The 23,682-nt window shown below is 37.3% G+C and overlaps 1 protein-coding gene and 1 long non-coding RNA gene across 15 annotated transcripts in view; one reads left to right on the top strand and one right to left on the bottom strand.

The window, feature by feature from the left end:
• The window catches only part of CDC14A (cell division cycle 14A), a 284,358-nt gene extending 269,568 nt beyond the window's left edge, over positions 1 to 14,790 (bottom strand). For 13 of the 14 annotated variants that reach the window (XR_004233993.1, XR_004233992.1, XM_031967156.1 and 10 more), the window contains exons 1-2: positions 12,410 to 12,545; positions 11,323 to 11,413 (exon numbers count right to left, since the gene is read on the bottom strand). Coding sequence is in view for 12 of the 14 variants with exons in the window: in XM_031967156.1 (XP_031823016.1) it covers positions 11,323 to 11,413; positions 12,410 to 12,458 (140 nt within the window). In the remaining 2 variants the exon portion in view is untranslated. Of the gene's footprint in view, positions 1 to 11,322; positions 11,414 to 12,409; positions 12,546 to 14,179 lie in introns of those variants that run through there. The other variant, XM_031967153.1, reaches the window with a different exon arrangement.
• Positions 14,791 to 14,908: 118 nt separating this feature from the next.
• The window catches only part of LOC116423393, a 52,352-nt gene continuing 43,578 nt past the window's right edge, over positions 14,909 to 23,682 (top strand). The window contains exon 1 of the long non-coding RNA XR_004233991.1: positions 14,909 to 17,478. This is a non-coding gene — a long non-coding RNA (uncharacterized LOC116423393). The remainder of the gene's footprint in view (positions 17,479 to 23,682) is intronic.

Raw genomic sequence — 23,682 nt, 5'->3', positions numbered from 1 at the left:
TTCTCTAAGATTCCACTCATCTTTTCCTTCTTCCTTCTAGTCTGCACTCTAACTCTATATGTCAAGGATAACTTCAATGTGTGCCATTAATTCCATCCCCTCCAGATTCCTCCAGGGACCTCAGTCCATAGATCAGATTCTCTTGTTCATTTTCAATCTCTGCCTTCCTGTTGGCTTCTTTCCCCTCTACTGTGGAACATGTTTAGGTCTTCCCTTACTTGCTGTGACCCTTCAAGGAATCATCAACTTCTCACTACCCTTTCACTATTAAAAACCAATGTAAGTATAGTCACTGCCTCAACTTCTTCATCCCCCTATAATCTAGCTTCCATACTCTCCATTCACTCTCTCATCTCCAGTGACATTAATAAATCCAATCATCTCTTCTCGATCTCCTCCTGCTCTTTAATGTTTATATAGTATATGAAACAGATGACAAAACCATCCTTTTCTTGATATTCTCACCTTACTTGGATTCCATGATGCTATTCTTCTGGTTCTCCTCCTATCTGTTTTATTTGATAATTTATCTTCATGTTCCCTAGATCTATCTCCCCCACAAGTCTGAATGACCCCAAGTTTGTCTCTTACTCTTCCTCTCTCATCTATTTCAACCACTCACAACCATCCCCCAGATGTAGTCTGTTCTAGACAAAGTAAAGTGGGACTATTCAATTCATTTCTCCTCCCTCCTCATTTACAAATACTCAATAACTCTATCAAAGTAAACTCAGATAATATTATTTTTTTGCCTATCATGCTACACTAGAGAGCTTTCAAGTCATTAAAACTCCCAAGAATCTGAGGTTTTATTTTGCTTTTATTTTTTCTTCTTTAAATTTTGTAATTTTATTTTTAATTTATGAAATAAAACAAGCATTTCTGTAACATAATAGAATAAAAAATTACACATAAAACTCAAATCTGTTATTTTCAACTTCTATTTTTTTCAAATATATAATAAAATTATCATGTAACTTCCTGTTTATTTTTTCTTGTTCATAAACCTGTATACTCAGCCAGAGTTTCTTACCTAAGCATCAGTTCCAAATCTCTGTCCATATAAAAATTCAACCTCACCATGGCCCAAACTGAGTTCATCATATCTTCTAAATAATTATAGAATTGTCCAATATAGGGCTTAAGGATCTTGGTTAATTGGTAAGTTTGAGCTTTAACGCTTTCTTATTTGATGGCTGCTTTTAGGCCTACAATGTTTTGTGTATGTTTCATTATCCTCTAGGTAAGTTTGTCTACGTGTCAAAAGAGTTGTCCCTCTTTTGACTTCATATGAGATAGTTTGTGCAACTGCTTGTAGAGCTCCAATTAGGGCGTATTTTGAGTTGGAGGCTCACCCTGACCATAAGATTGAATACACTGATAGGCCAGATAGGGAAAGGACAAAGATAAGTCCGAGATTAAGGTCTAGTAGGGTGTTGGGTATGGGTAGTGGGTTCAAATTGTTAGGGCGATGGAAAGGGCTAGAATAGGGGCAATAATATTGAAATGGAAGAGGTTAATGGGCCAAGGGGCTCTTTTGTAAATAGTTTTACTGCATCAGCGAACAGTTGTAGGAGGCCATAGGGACCTACAATATTTGGTCCTTTTCAGAATTGTATGTAGCCTAGCACTTTGCATTCAATAAGTGTCAGGAAGGCTACTGCGAGGAGAATGGGGACAATATAGAGTAGAAGATTTATTGTGAACATTTGTTAAGAAGAGGGCTTGAACCTCTGGGAGTAAAGAGTTGAAAGGGAATTTCAACATTGTCAAATCCAACCCTTTCATTTTACAGATGAGGAAACTGAGACCAACAAAACTTAAAGGTCTTTCTCAAAGTCATAGAAGTATTAAGAATGTGAGTTAAGATTGTAACCTACATCTTTTAGTTCCATACTCAATGTCCTTTCCACTGAACTACTTCCCAAAAAAACCTGCTACCCAGTCTTAAAATCCCAAGTGTCATCTTTGAATCTTTCCTTTTCATTATGCAACTTCCTTCACCCTTTATTTCTAAAGCCATCTAAGTAAATAGAGTCCTGGGCCTTCAGTCAGAATTACTGGATTCAAATATAATCTCAAATACTGTGTAAGTTTTCTCAATTGAATATGGGGCTGATATAGCATCTACCTCCTAGGGTTGACATGAGAATCAAATGAGAAAATATTTACAAAGTATTTAGCACTGTGCCTAGCACAAGGTAGGTGCTTAATAAATGCTTGTTCCTTTCCTTCCAAGTACTATTGATTCTATCTCTATATTATTTATTATTATTATTGTTACTTACATTATATTTTATATACTTTATATTTATATTTACTATATATATTTATATTATTATGTCATATGCCATATATTTATGTTTTATATTATCATTTATTAGCACAGTGCCTGACACATAATGGGTGCTTAGTCTGTGTTTGTTGACTTGACCTGACTTGCCTAGTCCAGATCATTATCACTCCCCTAAACTAAGGTAACAACCTAACTCTAATCTCTTCTCTCTACAATCCAGCCTTCATCTCAAGCCAACAAATGAATCAATCTGACCATGTCATTCCATCATTCAAGGCATTCAGTAGTCTGCCACTAACCTTACTTCAGATACAACTCTACAAGCACATCATCATCTTTCAGCCAAACAGAACAGCCACTTGCCCCAAGACCTCACTCTGCCCTGCCCCACTTCCATCACAGAAGCCATTGCCCAATACAGCAATTCTGGAATACAATCCTTTCAACATTTCTACCTGCTGAAATTTTAATGTAATTAATAGACTTGGACCTGGAAAGTCCCCAATAGGATACCTAGTGCAACCCCCTCATTTTGGAGATGAAGAAAGAGACATTCAAAAGAAATTATAGACCTTTGCAGGGTAGAAAGCAGTAGTGTGTCAGGGCCCCAAACTAAGTCTAACAACTCCAGAGCTAGTGTGGGAGAGTATCCTGCAATATGCATCCTTCTCTTACTTCAAGGCCCCATTAAGGTACCATCTGTCTCAATGAAATCCTCCATGATATTCCCAACTAAAAATGATCTCTCCCATTTCAAAGTTAAAGCATCCAAGATTTAGGGCTAGAAGGAACCATGGAAGTCCTCTCATCCAATACCCTTACTTTGATGATGACACAAGTGATGGGTTGCCACTAATGCCATTTGGGACTCCAAAGGAAGGGAGCTTGTGTACAGTTCCAAGAGTAGGAAGAACTTTTCTCTTAACCTTTCAACTGGCTGTGCCAGGTTTTCTTAGAGAACTTTGACAGTAAGACTTGCTTTAGAGTTCTGTGGTTATTTAGTCATTTTTCAGTCATTTCTGACTCTTTATGACCCCATTTGGGGCTTTCTTATGACCCCATTTGGGGCTTTCTTGGCAAAGGTACTGAGTAGCTTGCCATTTTTTTTCTTCAGCTCATGTTAAAGATGAGAAACTGAGGCAAACAGGATAACTTGTCCAGGATTACATAGCTAGGAAGTATCTAAAGCTGAATTCGGCCTCAAGAAGATGAGTCCTCCTGACTCCCAGAACCAGCTTCTAGCTACTGTACCCACAGTTACCCCTTTATTGAATGCCTTATCTGAAGGTCTCCTTTATCCTTGTCACATCTCACTCTGTATTACAGTGTCCCATTCTCTTAATAAAACTGGAACACAAGCTCTTTAAGAGCAGGAACTGTATTAATTTCCTCTTGGAATTAGCAGTACCTAAATCCAGCACTTTATATATAGTAAGTATTCCTATTAAACTAAATAGTTTGTGTGACAAAACAAGAACTAGATCCCAGGGACTAAAAATCCAATGATTTTCTTACCACCCTATTAGAATTATGGTTCCCATTCAACATGTCATCAATGGCTGACTATAAATTTTGTCCAATCGTACATGTTGAAGATACAGAAAAAAAGAAAAAAGTGAATAGTGTCCTTATCCTAAAGAATCTCAATATTTAGTGGGGTATATGATGTATTTGCATGAAAAATTTAAAGACTTACCAAAAAAAATTTACAAAGAAAAAATGAGAATCTAGAAATCTAGATGTTCTTCAGGGTCAGCAAGTCTAATTTATACATGGTGGGGAATCCCTTCTAAGGCATCCTCAAATTTAGGGTTAGAGTCTTCTACTTTAAGATATTGGGTGAGACAGAGCCTGCAGCCTTCTGGTATAGTCTGTTCTACCTTCCAAGAGTTCTAATGATTAGGGAGTTTCTTCTCAAGTACAGCTTCAGTTTACCACTCTGAAATCTGTACTGGGCCAAGCAGCACAAGTCTAATCTCGTTTACATATGAAAAGTCTTCAACTAATTGAAATCCTAAAGCTCCTTCTCTGGGTTAAGCAACACCACCAATACCTTTTAATTCAGGTATTTTTAACCTGGGATCTGTGAAATTGGTTTTGTTTTGCTTTTGCTGTCATTGTCCTTTATAAGAGTATCTCAACATAATTGGTTTCCTGTAATTTTATTTTGTTTTATGAATGTAAAAATATTTTTTCAGGAAAAGGGTCTTTAGGATTCGATAGAGTGGCAAGGGAGTTAATGATGCAGAAACAGTTACGAAACTCCCTACTTTAATTGCACCTAGCTACTCTCTTTTTTAACACATACTAGCAGTTTGGCAATCTTAAAATATTGAACTAAACAGAACACCACACCCCAGATGTAGTCTGTTCTAGACAAAGTAAAGTGGGACTATTCAATTCATTTCTCCTCCCTCCTCATTTACAAATACTCAATAATTCTATCAAAGTAGCCCCAGATAATATTACTTTTTTGCCTATCATGCTACACTAGAGAGCTTTCAAGTCATTAAAACTCCCAAGAATCTGAGGTTTTATTTTGCTTTTATTTTTTCTTCTTTAAATTTTGTAATTTTATTTTTAATTTATGAAATAAAACAAGCATTTCTGTAACATAATAGAATAAAAAATTACACATAAAACTCAAATCTGTTATTTTCAACTTCTATTTTTTTCAAATATATAATAAAATTATCATGTAACTTCCTGTTTGTTTTTTCTTGTCTTCCTGCCTCCATGGCTGCCATTAGACACAAATTTGTGTGTGTGTGTGTGTGTGTGTGTAAAATCATTCTATATATATAGTCCTCTGTGTCAGTTCTTTCTCTGGATGTAAACAGCATTCTTTTATGAATCCTTTGCAGTTAATTTGGATTAATAGTCAAATGGTCAAAAATGACTATTTTTAAAAATTTGATTAGTGTATTTTTGGTGATGATTGTATAGCCATGTCTCTCTCCATCACCATCACCACCATTCCTTTACTCCATCCATTACTTGGCCAATAGATTCTTGGATCCCTGCTGGGTTTGATATATCCCTGCTAAACAAAATCTTCCTAAGATTTGATCGTGCCAGTCTACCAGGATTTTCCAGGATTCCATTTCCATCATTCTTATATCTATCATCTCTTTCAGTTTTATATCAATCCTAATTTTTTTAAAAAAGCCTAAATTTCTATGGTTATACTTTATAAACAGGAATCCAGTTTTTCTTTCTTTCACTTACTCATTCATCAAAAATATAATAAGCAGCACCTATGGTTCAAGGATAATATGGTGAAGATAATACACAGTTCTCTGTCATAAGATAGACTTTATCTAGTTACATGTATGCCCTCAGGATTTTTACAGACTCACAGCTAGAGTCCATAGGAATCCTTGACTCTCCAAGAGCTTTGCAGATTTCATTTCACACTCTACATAGGAAGCAGTGGTACTGGTCTGTGGTGGTGAGCTCTAAGGGTGGAGTTTAAAACCAGGAAGAACTATGGTAACGAGACTGTAAAATTAGTAATATAGCAACCAAAAAAAAGTAAGAGCTGAGATCCAGGAGCACAGACAGTCCAAAGGTGAAAGAAAAGTTCTCCCTGTTCTTGGAATTCTCCCAAGATTCCTTCCTTTAGGGTCCCAAGTGTCATTAAAGACAAACTATTACTGATGGCAGTAATGTATCATCATATATAAGATAGATAAAAATATAGATCAGAGATGGGGCTATGAACCTGTGATTTCATTAGTCTAAGGAACTTTGATGTGAAGCCAGAAATCTAGAACTGATAATCATGGAATATCTAGAACTGATAACAAGGAATCAGAGACTTAACCTGAAAGGTTAACTGACTTGCCCCTGGAATCACAGAGTCAGGCTGTGTCAGAAGTAGCAGCTGAACTCTAAGGCAAAAACTCCTATTTATAAAGATGTATTCGAGCTTTGAGAGGCAGCAAGCACAACACAGGAAAAAGAGCAAAGGTAGCCTTGAAATCAGTTGTAGAGAAGGTAGAATTACCCTGTTAGAGGGAGTTCCTTTATCTGGGAGTTCCTTAGACCAATAAAATCACAGACCTAGTTCCCATCTTTTAAGATTCACAAAAACAATTCCTCCCTTCCCTTGACCTGGTGAATAGGTGATACAAGTATTATTATCTCCTTTTATATATTAGAGCTTGAGGGATCTGTCCATGTCACAAGTCAGTGTCAGAAGATGGCTTCAAACTCAATGGTCTGATTCCGATTTCAACAGTCTTTCTACTACCCACTACCTCCTCTTCTTACCACTAACCACAGTACCTAAATTTAAAAGTCTCTTAATAAGAATTTGCCTTTATTTATAGCTAAGCTCTACAGTACCATATAAATAAAAGCTAGAGGTATTTTCCCTTAAAGCTTGCTAACCATTACTGTGTGCAGGATTTATAACCATGAAAGAACATCAAGAGAAGCATTTCACACATAAATGACAAAGCTTTAAGATAACATGTGTCAATCACTATTTAGTGTACTAGTTATTAAACTATAGAACTAACATATAGTCCCTTCAATTAATAAGATACCAATTAATAAGCAGTCCCCAATTCCTAAAGTCAAAAATAAAAATTAAACAGGAATAACAATGGTACTCAGTCACAAAAGAACAGTGAACATTGATGTTACTTACTGACAGTGAATTAACCAAAGTGTATAGTACTGATAAGCAACATCAGAAAACACCAGGGTCTCTACCAGATGTATATTCAATTAATTTGACTTTGTTTATAGCTAACTTGTCCCCTAGCACACCAATAAAAGTTAGAAGTACTTTTCTTTAAAGCTTACTGAATATCACTGTATGCTGGATTTATAGCCATACAAGAATATTTTATTAAAGATAAGTGCCAAGGCAAGTACTAAGCCAGTTCTTTTTAACTTCTTAAATTCAGGGTCTCATTGACAACATGAGTATTCAATATTCTATGTCTCTTTGACCACATGAATTTTTTGAATTTTACATTCTATTTTCAGTCTATTTTCAGTTTCAGAACTATTTTCAGTCAAGGATCATAATATTCCAAAGCTTACTCCAACACTGCTCAAGAAATAGCATTGAAGGACTCCTAAAAAGACAAATAATCAGGGAGAAACCAGTTTTAAGATAACAAGACAGAAAAAAATGTTTGTTGAAGAAATCTTTTCTCCCTAATCAATATTTAAGCTTACAATTTGGTGATAAGCTCATTTCTTTAATGAAGAGCCATACTCATAAATTTCTAGAAACAGCAACATACTTAGCTAATCATATGTGATAAGATAGCTTAACAAAATAACTTTGGTTATTTTGCACTAAACTAAAACAGCACTAAACATAAGGTTAGACTAAAAAGGAAACTAATTAAGTACCTGAATTGAAAGAAAACAGGAGCCCTCTGGAATTAATTTTTGATTTGGCTTCATTTGGATTTTTGATTTTGTTGTGATTTTTTTTAAAAGACAAGTTTCAAGCAAGCAGATTTTGCCCTCTTTGCTATCTCAACTCTCCCCCCTCCAGTTCTCTACCACTAAATGTGATAGATATGATTTACTTCCCAGATTTTAACATCCCTTCTACTATATGACTATATTTACTAGAATTTTTGGTTCTGTAATTTTTCTCCATTCCTATGTCCATCATTCAAGATCTAGAGCCTCCTAATTAGTTTCAAGGTCTCAATTCTATGTCCCCCCCCAATATAACCACCACACTACTGCTAAAGTGAGATATTTCTGATCCATAAACTTCAATGATTCAATGATCAAATTCAAATTCTTTTGTTAGTGTATTTAAAGCTATTCACATCTTGATTCCAACTGACATACCCAGGCTTATTGTACATTGCTACTCTTCCCTAATTTACGGACTAGCCAAAGTGACTTTTTTTTGAAGAACATCTTATCTCTGCAATGGTTTTCCCTCCATACCTGGATACCTCCAGCCTCACCAGTTTTTATTAGTCTTCATTTCTTCAAAACTCAGCATAATCACTACAATGAACATGAGGTCATTCCTGATCTCCTAAGCTTCAATCCCCCCTTATTATTTCCTTGTACTAATTTAATTAGTCCCTAATGTAAGCTCTCTGATGACAAGGACTATATTTTTTTATCTTTGCATTGCCATCACTTAATACAAAGGCATAATCACTGTTACTGACTGGTTTATTTAAATGAATGTAGTGAATTCCCTCTCCTCATGCAAAGTGGAAACTTACCTGTATTTTAGGTGACTTCTGATTTCTAATTATATGAAATTAGTCATATGTCACTTAGAGACTGGCCTGGGGCACAGAGAGATTAAGGCATTTTGCCTCTCACAAAACTAGTGTGTCAAAGGTAGGGTTGAATGGGCCAGCCTTTCATCATTTACTACACCAGTGGTGTCTTAATTCTAATATAAAGGAAATCCATTAATCCTTGTAAACAAGGATGCCTTCAGGTCTAATATAGACACTTTTTTATACTGTAATGTTATTCATATTGTAATATTTTATTTATTTTATTAAATATTTCCCAATTACATTTTAATCAGTTTCAGGCTTGCACTTTTGACACTTCTATTATGTGCTAAACTAAACTGACTCTACTAGGTTAATATAGGGAAAAGAGCTTTGGAGTTGGAGGTAGAAAATCTAAGTAGAAATCAAGTTTCTGAGACTAATACTGGTAATATGATGGCGAATTAGTAGTTTAATCTTTCTGGCTTTCAGGTCAGTTATCAATAAAATGAGTACTATTCAGGTCTATTATCAATAAAATGAGTACTACTTTTTCATAGGATCAGGAGCATAGAGTATCATGTAAATATAAATTCTTGGTCACAATAGCAAAACTAAGAAGTAAAAATCAAAGTGTGTGCCCTTGATTTCCAAAACAAACGTATAATTGTACTATTTCTAAATCTTTATAATTGCACCTTAATCTTAAATGTAGTAAGAGAAGCTCTGTATTTATAAACTCTAGAGTGAATTCTTTCATAATTTGAAAATTATTTTTATATTAAAAAAATTTTTATATTAAGAAAAATCCCTCCTTCATTTGTCTACTTTGAAACTTTAGATTTTCATATTAGCAGAACATACTTCTTCATTCTCAACCTGCTCTTTTTACACTTGGTCTCCCCAGTAGGTAGATCGTGATAGACCGTAAGTCTCAAAGTTTTAAAAAGTTAATCTGTCAATAGGCTGCTCATTATACTCCTACTGTTCTGGAGAAACCCCACAAGGGAATGTGCCCTCCCCCACACACACATAATACACACACTCACATACATACTCTCACTCTCTGTTTCTCTTTCTCTCACTTCACATGACTTCAAAAAAGGCTCTTAGGAAAAGATAGAAGATGCTATTCCTATAAAAGGTAAGGAACTACCTTTGCATCGAGCAAAACAAGTAATATGAGGAGATATTCTTCTGACTACAGGATGATGTTCTGAAGGTAGCATAATCTTTTCTTTAAGGGAAAAAGAAAAGTGATCCCTCTAATCAATTCATGGAATAATGGATGGGATACTTCAGTACCTGGAAGATCTGGATTCAAATCTTTGCCTTAGACAATCACCAGATATGTGCTACTGATCAAGGCATTGAACTGCTCAGTGTTCCTTAATTTCCTCATCTATAAATGGGAGTGGGAGAGGAAGGAGATATGAAAGATGGTGAAAGATGGCCTATATGGCCTCAAGTTCTTTCCAGCTCTAAATCTTTGATCCTAAATTCCCATTCAGAGCAGATAGATGATTTTGGAAAGAAGCCAGGTGTTAAAAGAGTGGAAAATATACTAAATTCTGAGTCAAGAAACATGTCCCTATTTTTACATTAAATAGCTACAAGATATTAGTCAAGTCACTTTTCTGTTTCCTCACCCATAAAGAGGTTTCAATTGGATACTTTCTGAGATCCCTTTTAGCTTTCCAAATCTTAAGATTTTCCTAAGCTTTCAATAAATAGGATTCCCAGGCAATAATGATAAACTTCATCCTATAACCCAAATCAACAGCAAGAAGGATGAAATTTATCAAACGATGCACCATCTTCAGAACTTTTAGTTTTCTTCCTCATAGTTCCTTCTCTATTCCTCCCCAAAATCCACATTCCCCCCAAAAATCACTTTCATTTTTCATTAATTGGTCAAAACACAAAACCTATCTACTAAAGTTTATTTGTTGAATGCATTAAATGCTCTATTTTTAACTGAAAAATCCAGAGATGGATTTTTTTTTTCATTCTGAAAAGACCAAAGGATCCTTATTATTTCCTTAATCCCTAACCCTACTTATACTTTCACAGAACAAAATCTGACTTCCTTCTAAATTATTTCTAACAGCCAGGGTCTTCACATTCTTTCAGTCACAGAAAACAATATTTCATGTCATTTAGGATCTATATTTCCAAATCAATATGAAACAATTTACCACAAAACCCCTAACACTCAACTGAATATAGCACCACTTATTCACCTGACTTCATCTTTTAGCTATTGTGCTCCATTCATTGAGAACTAAGGACAAAAACATTCTTAGACAAGGCCCAAGTTATTGCTGAAATCTGCAAAGCTTAAAGTACCTTAGTCTAGGACATTACTATGCACACTGTGGGTGCTCCATAAATATTTGGTGACTGAGTAAGAGGTCAATTATCATGCCTTGTAAATTGCCAGTTTCTCTCTAGACTTTTCATGTGGGTGTACTCTGGAGTGAATGTTTTTCCTCCAAAACAGCCACCTAAATAACCAAGAAGCTGTTACTCTCAAATTTTGCAAACATTCCCTACAGTACCAGCACCCATATGTACTGAAATTATCTGATCACCTTAAACATATTACAATAAATACAGTGCATCACAACCTAACCTTTTAAAACACTTCCAGAATGATGATTTTTTTTTCCTCTTATTTATACTCATCCATTGGGGGGGGGGGGGAAGGAGAGGTTTTAAAGTCTCAGAAACTGCCACAGAGTAGCAAAACATTTTCCCAAAGAAAAGTGGAAAAAGCAAAACAAAACAGAAACTTACTTTTCATAGACCAGCTCCTCATCGGTGGAGAAATAGTGGGTATTTATTGTGCTTTTTGGTCTATTCCTTAAAGTAGCAAAATATAAGCGATCTGAAAGACAAGTTCAAAAGAGAGGAGAAAATATATGAGAAGTGGGATCACAGATGTAGAGCCGAGCCATCTCACCATCTAGCGTAATCCCTTCATTTTATAGATGAGGAAACTGAAGCTCTGGAAGATTATGGATTTGCCCGTGGAATCTGAAGCCAGATCCTACAGTCAGTGCCTGTCTGACCATTGACTTAGTATATTAAGGATGAGAACTAAACAGCAAAGTGCAGAAAAACACAAAAGACCAAAACAATAATCATTTCTTGGATTTAAAGATATCCATCATCACCAAAATAATTTTTAAAAATAAAAACACGTGGAATTATTGCCTCCAACTGGTATCTTGGCTGCTAGCACCAGAAACCGGAGAACACCTCCGTGAAGGAGGAGAGGAGCAGAAGAGGAAGAGGGAAGGCGACCCACTCTTAAGATCGATTCTCCTCTCATCCGGCTCAATTAAAGGGAGTTGAGGATTCAACAAAAGAAACAATTTTTGCTCCAGGGCAGCTCTAAACCTAGGGACTCCAAAGGGAGGACTAAGAAAAAGAGGTGGGAGGGGGAGAGAAAGGGGTGTGGCTTGGAGAGGGGGTGGGGTCCAAAAGAATAGAGAGGTCCGAGGGATGAAGAGGAAAGCGGGAGAGGGGGAAGCTCTCCTCCGGGTGTCCCGGGAAGGCGTCTCTCTCCCCTCCCCTCCCCTCCCCTCCCCCCGCTAGGTAAGAGTCCCAGAAAGGGACGTGAGGAGCAGCTGCTGCGGGGGGATGCGCTCAGACCAAGGACCGACTCCGGGAGGCGGGGAAGGACCAGAAGCCGGAAGCGGCAGGGGGTCCCTGGGGAGCTAGGGGACACCAACCAGAGGGGTGCGGAGAAGCCCGGCGCTGGCCTGAGAGCCCCTCGGCTGCGTAGCCTGGAAAAGGCGGGACAATGCTGGACAGGATGGGACAGGACAGGGACTGAACGGGATGAAAGGGGCGGGGGCTCAGGAGGGCTGCCCCTTACCTTTCAAGAACTCAGAAGCCCCGATTAGGTCTCCGGCGTCCGCTGCCATCTTAAGCGAGAGCCGTGCTCTAAAGGGCTTGATCGTGACTTGGTTCACCCACCCCCCGGGAGTTCCCTTCTTCCCCAGGGCCAAAGAGCTCGGAGCTCCGAGCGCGAAGCCAGGCGGAGAGAAAACTGGCGGCGGAGGTTACCGCGGCGGCTACGGCGAAGGCGGCGGCGGCGGCAGGAGCGGGAGCAGAAGGCGGAGGCTGCTGGGGGGTCAGCGCGCGGGGCGCCCCGGGGACATTCCGAGGGGAGCCCGAGCTCGAGCCCTGCCTTCGCGGGGCGCACACTCCCCGGGCCGCCGCTGCACCGCGCCCGACCCCGCTCCGCCGCCGCCGCGCCTTGAGATACGCAGACCAGCTCTCACGTCCGGGCAAAGTCTGCTCCCGGCCCCCAAAGTGATCATGGAGGAGGAGACTACTGGCCCCGATCGCGCCCGTGGCTACTTGTGCTGCAGGCAGGCAGGCGCCTGGGTGCCTGCCCGACTGGCAGCCGCTGCTCCTCCCCTGCCTTCAGCTCCTTCTCCTGCTTCTGTTTTTGCTTCTGCTGCTGCTGCTGCTGCTGCTTCTTCTCTTCTTCTCCTTCCTCCTCCTTCTCCTCCTCCTCCTCCTCCTCTAGGTCCACCCCCGGACCTACCTCCCCCCCCCCCCCCCCTTCCTCCACTTTCACCGCTCCGCGGCCATCCCTTAAAGAGGCCGCCCCTCTCCTATCTCCCTCCCCCCCCCCCCCCAGCCCCACGCCCGAGTAGTTACCAGGCGCCCAATCGGGTCACTAGGAGCCGGTTGCTAAGGCTTTGTTGCAGCTCACCAATTGCAGCAGAGGAAACTGCGCCCTAGGCCGGGAGGAACCGGGAGGGGCCTCTAGGCCAGAAACTTGTGAATGGAACATTGGAGTGAGAGGGGTGGTGGGGGAGGGGCACTGCCGTAAGACTCGGATGCTCTAAGATTAGAATCCCTTCTTCAGCTCTCCCACTAAATCCTCTCCCGCCATAGGTTCTAAAAGCTCCGGCGTCTAACTTCATGTATTTATTCCTTCCTCCCGTTGCAGTTAGCCACCTCCTAGCCACTTTCCAGCCCAAGATACTGACTTCCTCTCCCCCTCCCCGTACTTAAAATTTCCCTTTTAGCTTTACTTGGAGCAATATCCTCTATCCATCATATATAGTCCCTCCCAATATCTTTGGGATTTCTTTCTTTAAAAGAAAAAGTTATTCCCATATCCTAGAAGAGAAGGTAATGATGGACTACCCTCATCAGGATTTTCAGCTGTTACTCATAAATTTTGTGATTTTTCCGGGGGGTTGGGGGAAACGGAAGAAGAAGGGAGGGGAAGTTCCATTCAGACTTCCTGGGGTTGCAGGCTTAACTTTGCTCAGAGGCATCATCTGACGTGACTCTTTCAATCGTGTTTTTGGAGAAGATGGAAAGAGATGAAGAAACGGGATAACCCTCAAAAACAATTTCTTTCGTTCTGGCATCCGTGGCTGCATCCCAAAAAGAGCAGTCTTTTACCTAAAACTTGGCTTATTTCTGCTTAAAAGGTGCTAATACTTATGCAAACTAGCGCTTGCTCTTATATGTTACATTTATGTGGCTGGTTAATTGTCACTGTTGCCTATTCGAAAATGACACCATCGGCTAATTCTTAACGCTTATGAAAACTAGGGCTTGTTCTACTATGTGATTAATTAGTTGTCACTGTTGCCTATTCAAAACTGATGCTACTGACCTTCCACCATTAGGACATGCGCTTTTCCGGGAGTGATGTTGGTTGTGTGTTGATCCCTCCGCACAGTGCCCACTAGTCTCAACCAAGAAAGGGACTGAATTTATTGAACGGAGCATTGAGACCAATCTGTGATGAAGCTAAGCTAATTGGCTGGCCTTAGACTAATTATCAGGTCACTATAACCAACTGACCTAAACCAGCTTTCAAGACAGAAGGCTATACCTTTAAGGAAAGGTTTTTTTTCTATTCTGAAAATTAAAGTGTTTGAAAATTCTCATTAATCCTTATTAGACCATTGTAAAATTAGTAAAAAAACTGAACGCATTCCGGACATCCAGAGGTCTGAACACTAACTACCTCTAAACTTCAGAAGTGTTTTTAAATACAAAGGCCTGGGAATGTGTTGTGTTGCTGGGAATACAAAGTAATTCTGGATTAATGAGAGATACAACACACTCTGAGTTATACTCCATGTTTTGCAGATCATAGACTGAGCAGTGATGTTTTTAGTGAATGAGTCATCTTTCAAACCTTGTGGTCACCTAAGCATTATGTTTTAAAATGATCATCTCCTCCTAGATGCTATCAGTCTGGCTTTCTGCCTCAGAAAAAAAAACAAGCCAGACATACAATATCTAACATTTATATAGTTTTCACTATGTGCCAGTCACTGTGCTAAGCACTTTACAATTATTATCTCATTTGACCCTCACAACAACTTTGAAAGCTAGGTATTGTTATTATCCCCATTTTAAAGGTGAGGAAACTAAGGCAACCAACACAGCTACAAGGTGTCTCACTTTTGAACTCAGATCTTCCGGACTCCAAGCCTAGGCTCAGCAATCATATGTAAATTAACCCCATAAAATTGGTTTGAATTATATCTGTTGTAGTAAATTCACGTGATTGTATGTATCAATTCTTTTATCCTTCCAAATCATAAATTTAGAGATAGAAGAATCTGAGAATTATCCATCTCCATCAATCAATCAGTCAGTCAACAAACATTAGGTGTTGACTATATTCACAGTACTAAATCCCACAGAGATACAAAGAAAGGCAAAAAAAAAAAAAAAAAAATCTGCTTTTAACCAGCTCACAATCTAATGATGGCAGTTCACAATTTAATGAAGGAGACGATCATGTAACTACAAATGTGCATACCATACAGACATATAGACAGGATAGATTGGAGATCATCCCAGAGACAAGGCACTAAGTAAGATTAAGGAGGATTGGGAGAGGCTATTGGAGGTGGGATTTTAGGTAAAATATGAAGGCAACCAGAGAAGATAGACGCTGGAAATGAGAAAGGAGAGGATTCCAGAAATGCGGGACAGCAGTAGAGATGCTCAAGAGTAGGGAGCTAGAGTATCATGCTCAAGAAACAGCACTTTGCAAATGATAAAATTTAGATACAGAAAAGATATTTCTTTTGGGCCCAAGTTAGAAAGTGTCAGAGACTGGATTTGCAACCAAGTCCTTTGATTCCATAGTCTTCCTTCTATTATACCACTTTTGCTGACTCCTCACCCCAACTGAGGTGGATGTCTCTGCAAACATGACAGCAGCTGATGTTTTTATTTGAAAAGACTACCTCTGACTCTTTAGTCCATTCCAAGAGAAAGTTAGTACCAAAGATTTTGAAAAGCCTATTGAAGCCTAACTATTGGAGGAGGGAAAGCATGGAGTGGAGAAACAATTCATTAAAATCTTTAATTTAATCCCCCAACTCTCAAATGGATCTATTGCTAGAATCCTGGTGTCAGTATAACTTGAACCTATTCATACCCAACGTCTATCTTAGAAATCTATCATTTATATCTAACACGCAAAAGATAATGAAAAATAAAAAATATGACTCAACGAATTTAGCAGTTTCCTTCTATCTACTGTGAATTTACTTGTATTTCAAATGTGTCAATTTCAACACAAGAATTTCCAAATTTCATTCATATAAATTTTAAATCTATCCTAACATATTTTCCTAATTGGTTTTATATTTACAGGAAGTCTAAAAATAGATTTTGGAGTTCTAATTTACTACAGAGCCCTTTTTAAAATTTTATATTGTGAACTTAAGTTGTCTTATTCTATATATATTTATAGAAATTCACAGTAGATAGAAAATTAGCTCTGATGTCAGGAGGGCTAAGTTCAAAATTTGGCCTCAGACATGTACTAGCTGTGTGACATTGGAAAGAAAAAAAAGGAAGAAGGAGGAGAGGAGAAGGAGGAAAAGAAAAAGAACAGAAATTCAGTGTGGATGGATCTAGACCTGAAAGGGCCTCTGAAGCCTATTTAAACTAACTTTTTTTATTTTACAGCTGCAGAAACTGTACCCAAAAAATTGAATTAATTTAAGGTCTCACAGTTAGAAATCAGCAGAGATAAACTTTGAACTCACATTCTCCAAGTCCAGAGCAAGCTCTCTATCACACTACCTCCTATGCTTCACACAGTGCAGTAAAGTTAAACAAAGCAAAATATTATTTTCAAGGTCACAATTCAAAGCAAATTTCCCTCCTATAATTACTCCTCTGAGTAATCAAGTTTGCATCATTAAGTCAGTTGTCAGAGGAGATAAAATGAGATCTGAATGAACATCCCTAAATTTGACTAGTATAGAGAAAACTCCTTTTGTATAATACCAAACTAAAAGGCTTAACAATATTTTCTCAAAAGATTTCCCACCCATAGTTTGATTAAAGGAACACTTCAGATACTTAAGGGGGAAAAAAAGTTTTCATTATCTTATTATTAGAAACCCTAAAAAGTCTGATTCAAAATAAAAGCACTCCATCCCAACCCTCTACCCTATCTTAAAAATGAATATTTTGTGAATACTGTGATGATGAAATATAAAAAGAAAATACATATTTATTAAGTGGTGATAAGTGATGAATATCTTATCTAAAAAAATTAGCATGAAGAACAATTAGTTACTATCAGTTTAATAATGTCTTTCTTAAGTTAAAATCTGTACATTAGTGAAAAAACGAAATTTCTGAGAGACTTAACAACCTCCCCCAAAAGTTGTAAGTGAACCTGCCCATACATAGCAAAGTTCTGATGAGGTCATAGAACCATTGTTTTCTCACCTAGTGAGGTCAAAGTTCTGAGGTGCAACCTTACAATAGTACCATAGTTGTCTACCCTAAAGAAAAATTCTACAAAGAGTAGTTTATGGAAGAACTCTTTAGAAGAAAACTTCCAAGTCTTGCTGAATCCCTTATATACATAGAATTCATAACCTAATCATAAATGAACACAAAACAGTTTGGGGGACTCAGGATGAGGTAAGTAATTCAAATATTATATTTTACAGGAAAGGAAAATGAAAAAAAGTTGAATAACTTCTCCAAAATCACATAGCTAATGACAGTGACAATTCTGACCGTGTCATTTTTTTAATGAAAAATTCAGAGTCCTCCAATAGGATAAAGTATAAAATATCTATTCTGGTATTTTTTAGGCCCTTCACTATCTAGTTTCCTCTTTGTTGCTTTCCAGATTTATTTCACTTTACTACATCCAATATGACCTACCAGCTCTTCTCCAAACTGAGCATTCAGTCTCTTGCCTGCATTTTGCACAGGGGTTCTCTCTCCCCGCCTTGCTTAATGCACTTCATCTTCCTTGTCTCTAATTCTTAAAGTCCTGAAATTCCTTGAATCCTTCCATATTCAGCTCAGATAAGGCCTCTTACATAAAGGCCTTTTCTGATGCTCACTCTTCCATCCCATCCCCAATTGTTGGTACCCTCTATTTCATACAATTATTCAGTATTTAACTACATAACCCCCCTTGCCGCAGTAGTATGAAAGATGAAGGGTTGGGACTGATTTTGTTTTCAGGGTAGGAAAAGGGATTGTATGCACTACTATGCACAAAGCACCATGTTTTGTACATAATAGGCTTTCAGTAAATGTTTGCTCAATTGTTAAATTGAATTGAGACTAGGACTCCAAATCCAAGATTCTTTCCACTTAAATTATAACTGCATGGAAAAATAATGTTTTGAAGATATGATATGGATGTTCTTAATTGTTTAAGGCAACTAGTTATTGCTGGACTGAGATTTACTTAAATAAGAGAATTGGCATCAAAAAAATGGCTGGGGAGGCAGTTAGGAGCATTGAGATACTGCATAAAAGAATTAGGGTATTGGGTTTTTTTGATAATAGAGGTGAGTCTGAGATGATAATATACAGGAATGGAGATGTGGAAGGCAATTTGATAGATTATAAGGAAAATAGAGGGAATTTTCATCCCAAACTTAAAATATTACACCAAATCATTTTGGCTGCTGAATCAAGGCAGAAATTTTAGCAATGTAGATGGAGAACAATGACTTTAAAGAAGTCACAAAGATAGATAGGCAGATAGATAGATGATAAACATAGATGAACATAGGTATATGTGCTTTTACAAAGACCCATACACAGAAATATAATATTTATAATGTTTGCAAAAGCTGACCTGATACCAAATCATTCTCATTTTGATCTTCTGGTCTCTGATCATATCAAATCTGTAAAAATACTACTTTAAAAATTACTTAGTGCTTTTAAAACTATTCAAATAAAAGTATTCAAGTACTCCCAAGCAACTTCAGCAAACTTTATTAATGGAATAATTCTCTAAAAAATTAGGCTATTGTGTGTTCTGACTCCCAATGATTGAGTGTCAGGGTAAGTAAGTCAATGAACATCTACTTATTTATTAAACATTTACTATGTATCAGGGATCATGCTAAGGGGGTACAAAGAAAAGTAAAAAACTTATTCTTGTTCTCAAGCTCCCACTGAAGGAGATTATATGCAAAGAACTATGTACAAAGACATGTAGTATACTGTCAGTCAACTTTGAAGCAGTCTTTCAGAAAGAAGGAACTAGTATTTAGGACAGGAAAGGCTTCTTGCAGAGGGTGGAATTTTAGCTGAACTTGAAGGAAGACAAGGAAGCTCTGAGATGAAGATGAGGAGGGAGAGAATTCTAGACATGTGTAACAACCAGTGAAAATACCTGGAGTTTGCAGATGGTTCTTTGGGTGCCCGGATCACATACCTCTGATAACTGATAATCAGATTGGCTAGATTTCACTTTAAAAAAAATCTTAGTTTTAATAAACATGACCAATTTAACAAAATGTATAGCTGAGACAATTAAGACCATATCATAAAGTGAAATGAACCTGAACTCATAACTCAATGGGACAGTAATTTGAGTGTCAATCCCGAAAGTTAGAAGGCAACACAGAGAAATGTTGGTCAACAACAAGATGATTTCAGAAAAGTCTGGAGAGACTTGCATGAACTGATGCTGAGTGAAATCAGCAGAACCAGGAGATCATTATATACTTCAACAACAATACTATATAATGATCAATTCTGATGGACCTAGCCATCTTCAGCAATAAGATGAACCAAATCAGTTCTAATGGAGCAGTAATGAACTGAACCAGCTACACCTGAAAAAACTCTGGGAGATGACTAAGAACCATTACATAGAATTCCCAGTCCCTACATTTTTGCCCTGCATTTTTGATTTCCTTCACAGGCTAATTGTAAAATATTTCAGAGTCTGATTCTTTTTGTAAAGCAAAATAATGGTTTGGACATGTATACTTATTTTGTATTTAATTTATACTTTATATATTTAACATGTATTGGTCATCCTGCCATCTAGGGGAGGGGGTGGGGGGGAAGGAGGGGAAAAATTGGAACAAAAGGTTTGGCAATTGTCAAGGCTGTAAAATTATCTATGCATATACCTTGTAAATAAAAAGCTATTAAAATTAAAAAAAAATGCTGGTCAAGTTCACAAAACAGATTACAAACAAAGCTAAGGATCTCCTAAAAAATATGTGAACCAATACAATGACTAAACTAGAGAAATTAAAGTGTACAATGGCTTCAGATAATTAAAATAATGCAAAAATTAAGCAAAAACAGTAAATGACATAGTAGACAAGATGGACAGGCACTCACATAAATGACCCAGGAATTCTGGGAAAGGAAAGAAGTATCAGATGTGTTTTAGCAGTTTACTGCATTCAGTAATTTTTGTCTTCATGCCAAGATGCCTTATTCAATGCACAAGATTATTTCCTGTCTTCCCCCAAAAGAGGGGAAGAGGGGAAATGCAGGGAATAAGCATTTATTAAACACTTCAATGTGCCAAGCACTTTTACAAATATTATCTTATTTGATTACAGCATCAACCTGTGTGAGACACAGCCTATATGAGCTTAGATGACCTTGATATTGGCTGGTTGAACTTTGGGCCTATCAGCACAAGTGAACTTTCACTTTAGTAAATACCTGTAGTTGTGAAATATATCTATACCAGACTCAATTCCCTTCATTTTATGTCCCTAGGGGACAGAAATATTAGCAGATCATGATTTCCTCTGCTTTCTTCCTGTCAGTAGTATCCCAAGGAGTATTTAGTTGGGGTGGGAGGAAAAGGTAATTTGCTTCCTTTTGAATAACACAGTCAATACATTTTATTTCTTGTTGCTTCTGAAGCAATTAATATTGACTAGTAAGGAACTTTACCTATAATCAAGATTCTGAAGCCTAGACTGAATTTTAGTTGCCCATGATATTTTGCCTACACTGATTTTCATTGATAATGAAATATAAAAAATGAAATAAATAGAAACAAAGAAATTTTTGATGCAATTCCAGGTATGTAGGTCTATGGAATAGGTTTACAAATCAAACATTTTCAGATAACAAATAATAATTGCACAACCTCCACATTCAATTAATAGCAACCCAGAGTTTAAGAAAGCTTGATTTACAAGATAGATTTTGAGTAAAGTTATGGGACTATAAATGTAACCATAGATGCTACATTGGCACATATCAAGGATAATGGCAGAGTTGACTTCAAACAGGAGAGGTGGATAAAAAGAGGAGGAGGAGATAGCTAAGAGGGTAGGAAGTGATTTGAAACAGGACTGAGACTTTCATGAAGTAGTGGTCTGAGAGAAACAGTCACCAATCAGGAAAAAAAAGTTTCTCCAAGATAATAGGCAATTAATGAGGAAATGGCCAGAGTTAGGTATTGATGCAGGCAAAATAAGTGCAGGTGATGGAAGAAGGACTACTAATAGTAGTAAACTGAGATACTAGGTGGCACAGTAGAGTGCTGGACTTGAGTCATAAAGACTCATCTTCATTCAAATCTGGCCTCAAATACTAGCTTATTTACTGAGTCACCCTGGGTAAGTCACTTAATCCTGTTTCCCTCAGTTTCCTCATCTGTAAAATGAACTGGTAAAGGAAATGGCAAGCTGCTACCAAGTATTTTTGTCAAGAAAAACCCAAATGGGGTCACAAAGAGTAAGATGGGACTGAAAACTGAACATCAGTAGTAAATTTATATATATATATATATATATATATATTTAATAAAGGCAGCATGGCATAATGGATAAAGAGTTTTCCTGAGAGTAAGGAAGAATTGGGATCAAATTCCATCTCTGAAACAGACTGGTTTGACCCTTGGCAAATCATCTCTCATTGCCTCAAGTATCACTTAGAGAATATAAATTGCATGGAACCATGACCAATGAGTTATAAAACTGTAGGTACTCTGACCTAGCAATACTATTTCTAGGTCTGTATCCCAATGAGATCAAAGAAAAGGAAAAAGGACCCATATGTACAAAACTTATTTGTAGCAATTTTTGTGGTGGCAAAGAACTGGACATTCAGGGGGATGTCCATCAACTAGGGAATGACAGATTAAGCTATAACATATAATTGTGATAGAATATTATTTTTGCTTTAAGAAATGATGGGCAAAATGGTTTCAAAAAAACATGGGAAGACACGTATGAACTAATATAAAGTGAGCAGAACCTATACACTGTACAAAGCAAGAACAATATTATAAGAATAAACAACTATGGAAAAGTTAGCTACTCTGAGACAAGGATCCAAGACAATTCCAAAGGACCCATAATGAAAAATGCTATCCACCAAGAGAACTGAATTCAATGCAGATTGAAACATCAACTTTATTTTTCTTGTTTTATTTTTATTTTTACCTGTGCTTTTTTTTACAACATGGCTAATATGTTTAGCATGCCTTCTCAAGAAGAGGGTCCAGAAGGGAGGAAGAGAGAAATTTGAAACAAAAAAAAAGATTGTTAAAAAATTTACATGTAATTGAGAAATATTTAATGAAAAAGATGAAAATACATTTTTTAAAAATATAAATTGCAAAAATGGAGTTGGTTTGTAGCAAGAGAAGAAGTTCATCACTGGGAGCTCCCTACATAATGAAATCACAGATCTGTTTGTTTTTTTTTTAAATAACAGTCTTAGATAACTGAAAGCAACAAAATATTTCATAGGAAAGAGACAAAGCAATGGTCTGTTTACTGATTATTTCTGATTGATGAGTGTTTCTATAATCAAAATTCTGCTAAAGGGAGAATTTTACTTTTTAGTTTCATTGCCAAAAAGCCCTTAAATGTGTTCATAAATATCTAAGGGTTTAAATAGCCACAGGAAACTGGAGCTTTGCTGACAATTGTCTTATGTTGATATTTAGAGATGATTGTAATATTCTCTTTAAAATGTGATGTTCTCTGTTGAGGTTTTTTTGGGGTCTCTGGAGCAGCCTTCGTTTCAGTTCAGTAATCACCACAAGTGCAGCCAGGTGTTAAAGTCCAAATCCTTTATTGTCTCCTTCAAAGTCCTATCTCCTTCACTTGGGGGCTCGGCTAGTTTTCTGGAGGCCTTCCAGAGTCTTGATTTTAGTGGAGAAGCAAAGGAGGAGAGCTTGCCACCAAGGTGGTGTGAGATGGGCTGAATCTGTCTGAATCTAAGGGTTTACATTCCAGCCTTCAGCTTCCAGCCTTCTGTCCACTTGGCTCTGAATCTCTGAATCTCCCTGGCTTATATGCTCCACACTAAGTACAAACTAATCATTATATCACTAGGAAACCATTATTTGTTGTAGGAGTAAATCAATGTTAAACTAGATTTAATCATTGTCTCCTCAATTCCACTTAGTACCTTGTTTCAAGTTCTGGCCCATAACATCTCCTTGTAGGATTAAATAAATCATACTGAACCATGCTAAATTAGATAACTATTGTCTCTATCAATTCCACTGACTTAGTACCTTATAAGAATCCTTTGTTTCAAGTCCAGAGTTCTGGCCCATAACAGATGATGATGATAATGTTCCATTCTTCATTTCCCATCCTAAACTCTATCTGAGCTTCAATCTTAAATTTCAAAGTAACAACTAGACATAACTATATGTATGTGTGAGTATATATATATATATATATATATATATCTGTGTGTGTGTGTAACAACTAGACATAAATATGTGTGTGTTTGTATGTCTGTATGTGTATACATATATCAATGAAAGGAAGGAAATAAATATTAAGCACCTACTATGTTTCAGATTGCTAAGAACTTTACAAATAGTATCTCATTTGATCCCCATAACAATCTAGGGAGGTA

This window comes from Sarcophilus harrisii, chromosome 4 (genome assembly GCF_902635505.1).
Source record: "Sarcophilus harrisii chromosome 4, mSarHar1.11, whole genome shotgun sequence".
In the NCBI taxonomy this organism is placed as follows: domain Eukaryota; kingdom Metazoa; phylum Chordata; class Mammalia; order Dasyuromorphia; family Dasyuridae; genus Sarcophilus; species Sarcophilus harrisii.
The sequence above is the reverse complement of the archived record's forward strand: the minus strand, read 5'-3'. Positions and strand labels throughout refer to the sequence as shown.